Source organism: Onychomys torridus, chromosome 6 (assembly GCF_903995425.1).
Source record: "Onychomys torridus chromosome 6, mOncTor1.1, whole genome shotgun sequence".
NCBI classification, from domain to species: domain Eukaryota; kingdom Metazoa; phylum Chordata; class Mammalia; order Rodentia; family Cricetidae; genus Onychomys; species Onychomys torridus.
In genome coordinates, this window is record NC_050448.1 from 32,865,103 (window position 1) to 32,878,536 (window position 13,434).

Genomic DNA, 13,434 nt, shown 5'->3' on the forward strand with positions numbered 1-13,434 from the left:
AAATACAAGATTTTCCAAATATAATATTTTATCAAAAACATTATCTTGATTGTAGTACAAAGCCACATAAAGTGCTAAGCAACTTCCAACTATGCAGTGGATCTTAGGAACCCCTTTCCATGAACTCATGGGAATTCACTTGGCAGTCTTCAGGCCACCTTGTCTGTGGCCTTTCTATGAAACATTACCCAAAGCTTGCTATGTGCTATGTTTGTGTACCTCTAAATTCCTATGTTGAATGTGCTGATGGAGGAGATGGGCCTTAAGAGGTATGTAGACTCAAGGTCATGAGTGTGGAGGCCCCAGAAGGGATTAATGTTCTTATAAAAGCAATGCAGAGCTCTCTCAATGCTGAGTGATACACTGAGGACACACACACCCAGGAGGTGAATGTCTGTAAGCCTGGAGGACCCTCACCAGGACCTGAGAATACTAGCCCAAGCTTGATCTGTTTGTCTTGTTTTAGCGTTGGTGGAGCTGGAGTCAGGGTCTCAACCTCGCTAAGCAAGCTCTCTACTCCTGGCGCTGCACTTTGAGCTCAGATTCTTAATCCCTCACAACTGTGAGGAACAGATACCTGTTACTATCTGTTATATTAAAGTCACCCGATCCATGGTATTTTGTTACAGATGCCAGAGCTGATTAAACCAAGGTTAATCAGGCAACATCCATTCTACACTGCGAATTTGTCCTGGCCAGTTTTGTTTTCAAGTGTATTCTGAGGGAAGCCGTACATGCAGGGTTTTAATTAAGCAGCCCCAATAGGATTTAAACCCATGGCGGGGGGGGGGGGGGGGGAACGGGACACTTAAGGTTTGGTTCCTTCTGCATCCCATGACCCATGTACACTGGATTACACAGGTCAGGACTTCTCTCCAGTGCCTATGGGCTTGAACTGTGAAGAGAGACGAAAGCTGTGTGTCTGCACAAGGGCCTCAGACCTGGAATTCCCTCCTACAGTTGATCTGACAGAGGGTAAATATGCCCATATCAAGTTCAGATCGTCTGTTGACCTAGTTTTTCACATAAATATGTAACCTGTGGGAGAAACTATGAAAGCATATCAGAAAGACAATTGAATGATTTCTCTGGTTGCCATTTAGGTTAACATGATTTTCCAACTTCGCTTTACACATACAGTAGAAGTGTATACACAGGCTGCCTCAAGTAAGCACAGCGTTTTATGAGTGAACTGATGAAGAACACTGTTCTTGCATCTTCAATGCAGTTGGCTAACACCGGCAGTCTTACCATTTGCCAAGTCCTCTTCCAAACACTTCACATGTATCGACTGGCTCTATTTTTGCAATAACCTTTGAGGTAAGAACTTTTGTGATCTGCATTTTAGCTCTGAGGACACAACACACACACACACACACACACATCAAATAATAAGGTTAGGTTTGGAGGTACTGACACTGCATATGAATTCAGACAAGCCATCTTAGAGTCCTTGTTCATAACCACCATGGTTGCCCAGTGTTCTCCCCAAAGGAAGCCATGCAGGGTGAGAGAGACACTGATAACCCATGAGGAAAAGGAAACGCTAATTCGCTATCAAGAGGTACACAGCCTGGTTAAAGGTGGAGAAAAGGCAGGAAGTGTGGGGGGGGGGGGAGCTAAAAGGAAGCTAGAAGCAAGTACCTAGACGGTTCCTTTACAGAGTTGAGAACTTCCTACACATTTTCTGTTAATGTACATCATTGTATACATACAAAATGCTGAAAGGAGATAACATGAGGAGCACATATTAGAACAGACAGAGAGCATACATGGACATATACCATTAAAGTACCCATGTGAAACCCCATTCGCACAGCAGGCTGGAACTATCTCAGTGTCTGGAAAGGAAGAAGTGAGGGCTAAGTCATGGGATTAGCAACTTCTCAAGAGGCAAATGGAAGCCAGTAGGAGAAAAGGAACTGTGGAGTTGTGTTCTCAAACGCTAGCAATGGCTTCCCATGTGGGAGGCTAGAAATGGCCGAAAAATGAACACCCTTTACTTCCTGCTAGTTTCAGGTTTGCAGAGAAGCAGCAGAAAGTCTAGGGTCCCTTCGGGCCCTCACACCTCTCCTCTTTGCCACTCTTAGGACCGTATTGAATTATCTTTTCAACAATAAATGTGAGTTGTTTTCCCACTTTCTGGCAAATGTGAATATCTTTTATTTTGAAAGAGAAACCTGAATAGAGTGAATGCATCCTTTATCCATCAATATGACTACACCATCATGAGAACTCTGCTTTGTAACTGTGGGTTTTATTTTTAATTTTGACTATGCTGCAACTTGAAAAAAAAAAATGACTTCAATTCTCAAAAGTAAAGCTGTAGCCACAGTTGAGAGATAATGTTCATCCTGTCCTCTCTCTCCATGACAGATGAAAAAAATACTAGAAACATGACAGAACAAATTATCTTCTAAAAACCTGTCATAATAGACGAAGAGGAAGAGAACTTGGGGTGAGAATGAAAGCAGTGAGTGTTCCCCCTTGAAGGAATCTGGCATGTTTGAAACAGCTCAGAAGGCATTCCGGTACATCTTCAGGCCACTGCAGGGCCTTCAGACCGGCCAACAAGTGTCCTCAGTGCAGAAGTGTCTGAATACTGTCATTGATATTTGATCTTTGACATTTCTTTTACACTTCGTTATTTATTTATTTTCTTCTAAAGTGAACCAACTCAATGCAGACCATTTTTAACAGGCACTTGGGAAAGAAGCAGATGAAATCAGTGAGCCTAACTCACATATGATGTGTTACAAGTTCACGTCAGGATAGAAGATCCAAAAATTATCCTTTCAAACTTACTGCTTAAAATGACTTGACAATCTTTACATTCTTAAATGTGTATGAATGTCTTGCCTGCATGTACATATGAGTACCATATGCATGCAGGAGCCCATGGGGGCCAGAAGTTGGGCATCAGATCCCCCAGAGCTGGAGGTTGTGAGCTACCATGTAGGTGCTGGGAGTCGAACCCAGGTCCTGTGCAAGAGCAGTAAGTACTATTAACTGCTAAGCCATCTCTCCAGCCATACTTATTTTTATAATATTGGGCAGCAGCTCAATTTGATTCTACCAAAAACATTTATAAAAATTGAATAATTGATCTACTTACTCACGATTATATATAATAAGGGAAATATCAAAATAACTTGATCAATACAAGTTTACAAGCCTTTCAGGTGCAATAAGCAAAATAATCCTATATAATGGGCTTTCTATATTTTTCTTTATGTATTTGTATTCAAGTATTTGAGGTTGTGATCTCCCAGTAAACATACATAAAAATTCATTGTATTCTGAGTAGAGATTAAGAAATAAAAAGAGAGTGGGGCTGGAGAGATAGCTCAGAGGTTAAGAACACTGAATGTTCTTCCAGTCTTCCAGAGGTCCTGAGTTCAATTCCCAGTAACCACATGGTGGCTCACAGCCATCTGTAATGAGATATGGTGCCCTCTTCTGGCCTGCAGGTATACATGTAGGCAGAACACATAATAAATAAATAAATCTTAAAAAAAAAAAAAAGAAAGAAAAAGAGAAATAGAATCTTTTTTTTAAGTTTAGCACTTACGTATTTTCTTTTAAGAGAAACAGTTAATGTCTGTATGGTGCTAAGATTAAGAAACAGTGGTATTATTTGAGATACAGAATTTAATAGACAGAACCCTAAGAATTATTATCCTAAAAACCTCTCAAAACTGGGTGAAGGCAGGAGCAAGGGCTCAGTGCTATTAAAAGCACTGTCTGCTCTTCCAGCGAACTTGGGCTCAGTTCCCAGCATCCACATGGTAACTCACAACCATCTGTAACCCCAGTTCCAGGGGATCTGATACCCTCTTTCTGACTTCCATGGGCACTTTGTGGATGTGATGCACATACATGCATGCAGGCCAAACATACATATAAAATAAGTAAATAAATCTCTAAAAAAAATTAAAATGGGCTAGCTGTTCCTTCTACAGCTCATATTATTTGTCATAGCACACAGCTCTCTATACTGTTAGCTGACAGAATGTGGTCACAAGAGCACTCCCTGGGCACCTGCACTGTCTCACCTGCATCTCCAGTACTTAGCAGAATTTCTGGCTTACTGAGCTGCTGGTCAGTAAACCTTTGACTACACAGGTGTGGAATACAAGGACTAAAGTGCTCTCGTTTTCTTGCTTGTTTTTGTTTTTTAGAACATTTGGGTTTATTCTCGGATGCTAATCCATTCCAGGTTTTATACAGAAAGTGGAAACAGTAAGAAGCTAGGAATTACTGGGGCGTGGTGACCTACATGGACAGCTGTACCACTACTGCATTTGCAAAGCACACTGACTGCAAGAGGAAATGTCGCATCATTTCTGGTGCTATGAAATGATGAAAGCTGATAGCTCAAGGGAGAAAGAGGGAGTTAAGAAGGAGAGAAAACACATGAAACACATCCACACATCTGTTTCAATGCTTTTCCTTTTTAAACATTGCCTCGAATACACATTGGCTTGGAGACTGTGTGGAAGTAAATTCCTTGAGCCCCAGAGAGCTCACTGACAAACTGCTACAAAAACCACAGAATTGGAATCTTAGGTTTGGAACGAGATCAAGTTGCCAAGCTCTTGATCCTTGTGGGGCTCAGAGAAGGCACCCAACAGAAGGGCAGGTCGGTGGTGCGGCTGCCGTTTTTCCCCTGCCTGTAGAATACTTCATTTGGGCTGCTGTGGAATGGCGATGGTGGCAAGATAAAGGAGAAGAGCAGTGACTTCAAGTTCCCCCTTCAGGTTCCCCTCACTCCTGGAAATTGACAGGGATGATCTGTGCTCACAGTCCAGCCTAGAGATGATGGTTTTCTCATGAGAAGACAGTTGCTCACACTGGACATAATTACATCTCCTTCATCTAAAGAGCATCCCACCATCACTGTCAACGCCAGAGGAAAAAAAGCCAGAAGAGCCCCACATGGCTAGCTTCCAAGGAGACTGAGGGATGACTTTTTCTCAATCTCCTCATCCAGAAAAGAAGTTCAGTGTGTTGAATCCCCTCCCTGCTAGAACTTTCCATGTAAAACAGAATAATACTGTGGCATAAACTCGGACAGAAAAGGTCAGCAGAAGAGTAGAATTGATGAGTTAGACTGAAGGCATGTACTCAGATGGCTGCCTTCTCCTGTGTGGCACCCCATGGACCATGAACATCTGGCAACATGGTGAATTTGACAGGGAATTACTGTAGCTGTTGAGGAGTCTGCCCTTCTTTATTCCGGTTTTCCTCTTTGAATTACAGGCTTTGAGTTACAAGGAAACTGAATTTATTGATATGTTCAATAAGCATGTGCATCTATTAGTCTGGGGGTTGCCACTCTCCACACACAGCAGAATGTTCTAGTCCCTCCACCCTCCCTCACAGCTTACTGGGTAACACTAAAGTTCCCTTTCTATACTACATTTCCAAGCAAAAAAAAAATACGTCTACTCTAGACCAATAGGTCCTTTGGATGCCCAAGGGACAGGGCAGGAGCCAGCTCTCAGTTCAGCTTGGAGATTTACTCTTACTGTGTTCACGGCCATCCCCAAATTCTCAGGGGAGTCCTGGAGCACCCTCACTGGTATCTGCCACTCGAGGCTGCCACAGCATGGATGTCACAGGCACATGAAGACAGGACCTAGTCTTGAGGTGGAGGTGGAGGGTCAGAACCGGTGAAAGTGCTACAGCAGGCGGCAGATATGGGCGGGCAGGAGAGGAATTAGACATTATCCATGCTACACTGAGTATGGCTTCACATTAAATAAATAAGCAATAAAAGGTGTGTGTTTACAAGTGAATATAGATGCTAATGTATGGAGTACAGTACACAATTGTTTAAAATCCTTCCTTAAATCACAACTCTTCAATTAAAGGCTATATATAAATATAGAGAATATAATAGCATAATTATGAATATGTGAGGTCTAGGGTATATGTGTGTGTATATGTTTCCAAGTGGTGTGTTTCCTTTGTTTTAAAATACCACTGCTCAGACATGTCACTGGTAGAGAGAAATAGCTTACCTTATGGTTAGGAATGCAGAAATCAGTTTAAGTCTTATCCCTTAGGGTAAATAATAGCAATTTTATTAAGTAGCAAATAAAATCTCAAAAGCTAGCTTCCAGCTTAAGCTAATGGAGCAGCTCAAATGTATTAAAACTTGTCATGGGATTGTTTAGAAAAGAAAAGCATTATTATCAAAATACCTCCCCAAAGCTGCAGACTAGAAGAAAATTAATCATTTATTCACAGATAAAGAAGATGCAATTAATGTTAAATATTCTTTAATGAAAATTATAAACATAAGGGAACTTTGTGTTTGGCTCAGGATGCCAGAAGCCCCTGGTTCTGGTCCGGCCTCTTTAATTATGCCAAGTCTTTTAACACAGGGATTTGCCTGTGAGTCTCCATTTTATGAACTCAGCAGATTGCATCTTTGTAGAGCATTTAAGAATGTCCTGACTGACAAAATAAAGCAGGCTGGCAGTTTAAAAGAAAGCAAGTCATGTCTGGCTTCTGACAGCACTTCAACTTTAGGAGTCTCGATGAGGTTTGTGTAAATGCCAGGCCTCAAAAAAGCCATTCACTCCCCCTCACCCCCACATTCCCCCAACTCAAAATACACATCAAGACAAACCAGGATTGTATGCAAGGGGCAGGAAAAGGTCAACTTACAAGAACACGGATGTTCATTTTCATCAGCCAAGTGCACACATTGGCAAGGAAAGTCACCGCAGAGAAATTCAGAGCAGTGCTCAGGACAGCTCCCCACAGAAAGGAGGGAGGTCGGTGACACCGGGATGAGTATTATATATACCTCACAGGTGGAAAGAGTAAAATGTAATACAGGGACAAATTAAGCCCAGAACGGTCTGACTTTCAAACCATTTGCTTAAAAGGTATTCTTAGGCACCTGGAAGACTTCAAAGCTAATGAGTCGATGCCACAAAAAACAGGAGGAACCAACCACACTGGTTCTAAGACTAGAGTGATACTCGTGGAAAGGATTAGTGCTGCTGCAGTTAATTTACCTGATGTATAGCGTCCCTCACTACTGTTGTTACATTTCCCTCTTTCCATCAATATACCTGAGAATTCTAAAGAATCTAGAAAATTCTCTGTATTCCAAATAGTGACTTTGAACTCCTCTATAAGAAAGGCGCTTTGTTCTAAAAGCCCAACAACGACATCAGGGAGATGTTGATCACACTCACCATCGCCTGGGTCAATGATCTCCACAGTCGTCACTGTGGGGAACTCCAGGACCGCCAGCACAGGCTCAGAGAGAACCACCTGGAAGGTCTCCGAGTGCTCATGTTCCCCATCACTCACGATCCGCACTCTCCACGAGGCCCTGGTCTGGCCCGGGTTGAACTGCACTTGTTTCTGGGCCTTGCCCTTGAAGTCCCTGTCTCTCTCCGCAGTGCCATCCCTTGTGGTGATGCCTGCAGAGACAACAGAATTCACTCGTCTAGAATAAATACATGGGGCCATCCCCTCTCTTTGTTTCGTTGCTGGGCTCTGCCTTCATTGCTGAATCTCTATCAGAGACTAAAACAAAGCAAAATTGCCTTAGCGTGCTTATATAAGATTACTTTTTCCCTTTGGTGGTGGCCCATGCCTTTAATCCCAGCACTTGGGAGGCAGAGGCAGAGGCAGAGGCAGAGGCAGAGGCAGGGGGATCTCGAGGCCAGCCTGGTCTGCAGAGCTAGTTCCAGGACAGCCAAGGGTACACATAGAAACCCTATCTCCAAAAACCAAACCAAAACAAAACAAAAGATTACTTTGAATATATTAGAATACACCACAGGCTGTTAATCTTAAAATGAAGATGGAAATAATGGTTTTGTGAAAAGCATTTGTCTTATAGTCCTTAGAAAAACACCAGAAAGCTATCTCACATATGCAGTAGCAGATACAGCATGGCTTATTTGATGTCAAAGGATAAAGGGCCCCAAACAGGAGCAAAGCTCTGTGTCAGGTTGAGTTCTGCAGGTCTCCCTTAGAGCCCTGTTCACACAGAGGGGCAGGCAGTGCATCTTGGACCCACCACAATCACCACAGCAGGACCAACAGAACCCTGTAGGTGGCCTCTGGCAGCTGCTGCCTGCCTGGCTGAATTTCCTTTCATCAGCAATGGACTCTTTCCAGAAGAGTTGAAGGACAGTTAAAGCCAAGATGGAATTCATCTAACACAGGGCACAGCCTCCAATTTCAGGTACAGTTATCAGAGGACAGCAAAGTCCTTCACCTGATGAAACACGGGTCGCGATACTGAATCCCCGTCGCTGCTACTGAAAACACCCACAAGGGGCTGCTTCAGTTAGCAAATGAAGCTATTTCGTGTCTTCTCTCACATGGAAAAATAGTGCAGGGCTAAAGCAAGGTGCTCTTGATAGTGTGGGGCTGAACCAAAGTGCCCTTGGGCTGAGAAAATGGACCTTCATCCCTTCAGCCACACAGCAATAGACTGCAAACCAATTATTATGCTAACCACTCTCTGTTTATGAGACACTCCGGTGAAGTGGTTATCAGTGTGGGCCCTGGGACTTGGAATAGTTGGGACGATCACATTTTCTCTCTTTGCTCACCTGTGAAGTGGAAGTTACAATGATGTTTTTCTTGTGGGGTTAAGATCTGTAGGGTACTGGGGACTAGTCCTGGCCTGTACAGAGAAAGACTCAGCATACATTAACAACTGTTTTCATTTTGTAGGCCCATTGCCTAATGCAGCACCACAGTCAGGACTCGAGGTCTTGCGGGAGAAGCGAATGAAGGGTTATGAGGAGAAACAGATTGATAACGTACTCAGTAGGCTTAAGGATGCCTCTTGCCATTGACAGAGGTTTAATAACTAGTGGCAGTGAGAGCCTTGAGAGGCAAAGACTATCATCAAATACAAAGACACGTAGAATTTGTTAGATACCACAGAGATAGCAGTGTGTCCAATTACTGCTAAGAAATGGAAGCAGCTGAGATGATCATGAGAAGGATGGCATATAAAGAAACCGTGGCTCACAGACACAATGGAATTTCATTCCCCACACAGGGCAAAGGAACCATGACAGTTCCAGAATAACGACGTCCTGGACAGAACTGAAAATCATTACAGCAAATGAAATAAGCAAGAAGCAGAAAGGCAAGCGCGTGGGTTTTCTTTAATGTGAATCTAGGGGTGTGTGTGTGTGTGTGTGTGTGTGTGTGTGTGTGTGTGTGTGTGTAAGCTGTGAAAGTGTAAAGGGGAGGAAGAAGAGGAAAGAGGAGAGGAAGTGAGGGTGACAGAATTCCTGCCACATGAAAGCAGAAAGCGCAGAAAGGAGAGTCGGAAGAGGGCGGTAGCAGGAGAAGATGAGCAAGGATGAAGCATGATATGCATATATGAAAATGCCATAGTAGCCGGGCCGTGGTGGCGCACGCCTTTAATCCCAGCACTCGGGAGGCAGAGGCAGGCGGAGCTCTGGGAGTTTGAGGCCAGCCTGGGCTACAGAGTGAGGATCCAGGACAGGCACAAAGCTACACAGAGAAACCCTGTCTTGAAAAAACGAGAAAAAAAAAAAAGAAAAGAAAAGAGAGAGAGAGAGAGAGAGAGAGAGAATGCCATAGTAAAACCCATTACTTTACACGTCAACCTTAAGACTTAATTATAAGAAGCTTCTTATTGTTCAAACATGAAGTGTCCTCCTCAGCTCATGCTTTGAGAGTGAGAGCCTCATCTGCTGGCCTTATTTTAAAGGTTGTATGGCCTGGGTGGCTGCAGCCGGTCACTAGGGTCAGGCTTCCTTTGAAGGTTATATCTGCCCCTGGGGCTGGTCTAGCTCTCTCGGTTTTCTGGTCAACCGAGATGTGAACGGCGCCCTGTCCTGCTCCTGCCGGCACAGGTGGAGCCACTCCTGACCCCTGCACTCACTGCCACTCCTGGGTGACTCTTCCTTCCCCCAAGTTGCTTTGGTGGGGGCTTCTGTCGCAGTAATGCAAACACAATTTAACACAGGGTTACAAGATGAAGAGTTGGGGGCCTGAGAGATGGCTCAGAGGTGAAGAGCACTGGCTGCTCTTCCAAAGGTCCTGAGTTCAATTCCCAGCAACCACATGGTGGCTCACGACCATCTGTGATGAGATCTGGTGCCCCCTTCTGGCAGGCAGGCACACACACTGCATACATACTAAATAACTATATCTTTAAAAAAGAAAGATGAAGAGTCAGCTCCAAGAACATGTATTTACAGGGTTTATGTAACTTTTGATTTACTAATTGTACTCCAGTGATAGTTAACCTGCAGCTACAGTGCAATCTGAAGTCTATAAGTGAAAGTGGAAACTTTATGGGACCAACGTCTTCATTGTAGACTTCTATAAGTCTGCTTTGCATTTCACTTGACCTCTAATCCAGGTCTTGGCCTAATTTCATAGCCAACTTCAATGACGTCCAGATGCGGACATACAGAGAGTCATGGACACACAGGGTCTTTCTAATATTCTTCCGCCCCAGTTTACTAAGTAGCTGTGTGAGGTGAACCCAGGAGAGCTATGGAGCCTTTGTAGAACTGCTGGTAGTCACAGTCACAGGAAACCAGAGTTGGGCCAAACAAAGAACTTAGGGAAATGCATTAGCATTCCACTGAAGAAGAAGAATTAAAAAAAAAAAAAAAAGGAGAGAGAAAAAAAAAATTCATACTTGAAAGTCTTTAAAATACTTTTCCATGACTAATTTCTCAGTGTTACCTGTGGGATAATTGTGAACTCAAATCACATAAACTTGCCAAGAGTGGGGTCGGGATGCAAATAGATAGAAGTATGGTTGATCAGTGCCGACCGAGGTGCTCTGCTCTCCCCTGAAAACGCTTTTCAGTGCAATTTATTCCCAGTGGTTTCCGGCACAAAGCACCGGTGAAGCTGCCCTCTCTCTGACAGGAAACATGGGGATGTGCAGGGAGGGGGCACTTGCGGAAAGGGAGAGCAGTATGAACATCTGCTGCACTCCAGAAAGTCAGACAGACTGGGAAGAGAAGGGCCAGGAGGCGCTGCCCGGGCTGACGGTGGACAGGCCTCTTCTCCAAAGTTAAAAAAACACAAATAAAAACCCCGTTTTTAAAGCAAAGAATAATTAATATCCAGAGTCCAAATGTGTCAGGGGAGAACACTGTTTAGTGCAGGGACATCTCTGTTGACAGGGATCTAATGTTTAAGGGGTGACAGGTCAGTGCAATTTCAAAGTAGTAATTTCAGAGACAACCCTTTTATTTTTGCCAATCCTTTCCAAGCTTCCTATCATGATTAATAATTTCCCTCTCCAAAGCTCTTCTGCATGTGTCCTTTCTATGAAATGTGTGGTTCTCAATCCAAAGCTCTTCCGCATGTGTCCTTTCTATATGAAATGTGTGGTTCTCAAAATGGGGTACACTTGGGTACAATGCCTCTTTACATTAACATACTCAGTATTCTGATCAACTCTATTTCTGCTTAGTCCATTTCCCTACTTTATGATTATGTGAGATGAAATGTGGCCTTGAATTGGGGTTGAAGAAAGGTTTTCCTCAGTTGCTGTTGACTTTTGGTTTTTATTAAACAAGGCAGAAGAAACTGAGTAAGGTTTAACATGTAACATTTTAACATACACTGATCAGTACATTAATGTACTGATCAGAAAGGAACTCTGGTGAGCCACACACTCAGCCCACGGTGAGTTAACACTTTCATGCCTAACAACTCCCCGAATACATTTTGCTTATTTATTAAAGTAGCTATCATATGTATTTTACACTGCTGTTTTAGCTGACTTGTACCCTGGGGATAAATTAGTTTCACATTAGTTTATTCTAACTTAGTGACATTTGATTTTATTTTTGAATTCATCTGTGATTACTTCCAATTTTGTGAACTTATTTTACACCAGAGAAAGGTCACACCCCGACATAAATCTGTTGATATGATCTCTTACTGGTTAAAAATCAATTATAAACATCTCACTAAGATTTTAACACAGATCAGTGACCTAAATTAGGGCTGTAGTTTAATCACTACAGAAAAAATTTAAACACATATGAAATGCAAATTAAACTTACTTATAAATGAAGTTTCTCCCAGGTACCCTCTGCGTTTAAGAACAATATCTAGAAATTTGGAATCTTCGTTGACCAGGTAGTATTCCTTTTCAAAAGAGATCCATGCCCAGTTTAGTCGAAAATGCTGGTTGGTTAACTTGTTTCCACCTGGAAAATAAGAATGTAAAACTTCACATCCCTGCTTTCTTGAATGACCTTAACAACCCACAAACTATGCAATGCTGAAAAGAACACTGCTGGATTTAATACACGACTCTGGAACATGTGTGGAGGTAGAGTCAACCTCTCCGTGACTGTCACACATTCACAGATGGTGCGCTCTTTCGGAAATTCTTCCTTCTTTCAGGATGAGAGCTTGGGAAGAAGAAAGGAGCACGTGGTATTTTGAAGCCAAGAAAATCATAAAACAGGGAGGGGTGGGTCCGGGAAGAGCAGGGGGATGAATATATCAAAATACCTTGTATGTACTGATAGTTAATACAAATATATATATTTTTAAATCATTCACCACAAGGTGCCGCTAGAGAGCAAGCTTCTCTCTATAGAGGGCTGCAATGTTCCTACACACACAAAAACCTTCACAAATACCTTTTTCTGGTTCACAGAGCAATTGGGTGGAAGGCTTTAATTATAACCACTTAAAGAAAAACAAATATTCCTTCTCCACCCCCCTTTCCACCAGACTCCACTCCATTCCTGAGAGCAAACAGACAGCCTTTTTCATGGGCTCCCCCCCTCCTCCCACCTTCCCACCAGAATGGAGCTGGCTGCCTCTAGGGAGAAAATGGACCTTGTGTGTGATCTCTAATGTGAGAGCTACTCTGTTGAGTCAATGAAAGAATGGTTATCAGCTGATCACTCCACACCTATCCCTCAAGTCCTTTGATCTAGGAGGTTTATAAACAAAGGCATCACTAATTCCTTTGATGTCTTTCTGGAAAAGAGTAAGGGGGACAGAGCCTAAATATCAAACATGGCTTATGCACAATTTGTATTCTAGTTTCTTCTTTTCTGAGTCCACACAAAGAGAGCTCCGGCAGAGAAAAATGAGATGGAGAAATGTCAAGATGCTCGTTGACTGGGTGAAAAATCTACCCAAGGAGAGGCAATCGTGGGAGAAACATGCAGTCTGTTTCTCTAAAATTTTTATAAGCAAAAAGCACAGGTACTTTGAGTTATCGACTCTCACTCCTGAAAACCAAAGGCAGTGCCTCATGCAGCTGAGACCATGCAGGGAAACTAGCTTTCCTCAATGCATGCAAGAGGCCAAAGGAGGTTTTATCACTTGATCCTGCCTGTCTTCCATGGGGGTTTTGCTCCCAAAGAAGTCGAAATAGATTTGTAAGGAAGCACTCACTGTGATAGTTCC

General features: G+C 43.0%; 1 protein-coding gene across 1 annotated transcript in view; it reads right to left on the bottom strand.

Moving 5' to 3' along the window:
- Positions 1-13,434, bottom strand: part of Frem2 (FRAS1 related extracellular matrix 2) — a 137,875-nt gene that overhangs the window by 68,337 nt on the left and 56,104 nt on the right. The window contains exons 3-4 of the mRNA XM_036191247.1: positions 12,066-12,212; positions 7,218-7,448 (exon numbers count right to left, since the gene is read on the bottom strand). Of these exons, the coding sequence (XP_036047140.1) occupies positions 7,218-7,448; positions 12,066-12,212 (378 nt within the window). The remainder of the gene's footprint in view (positions 1-7,217; positions 7,449-12,065; positions 12,213-13,434) is intronic.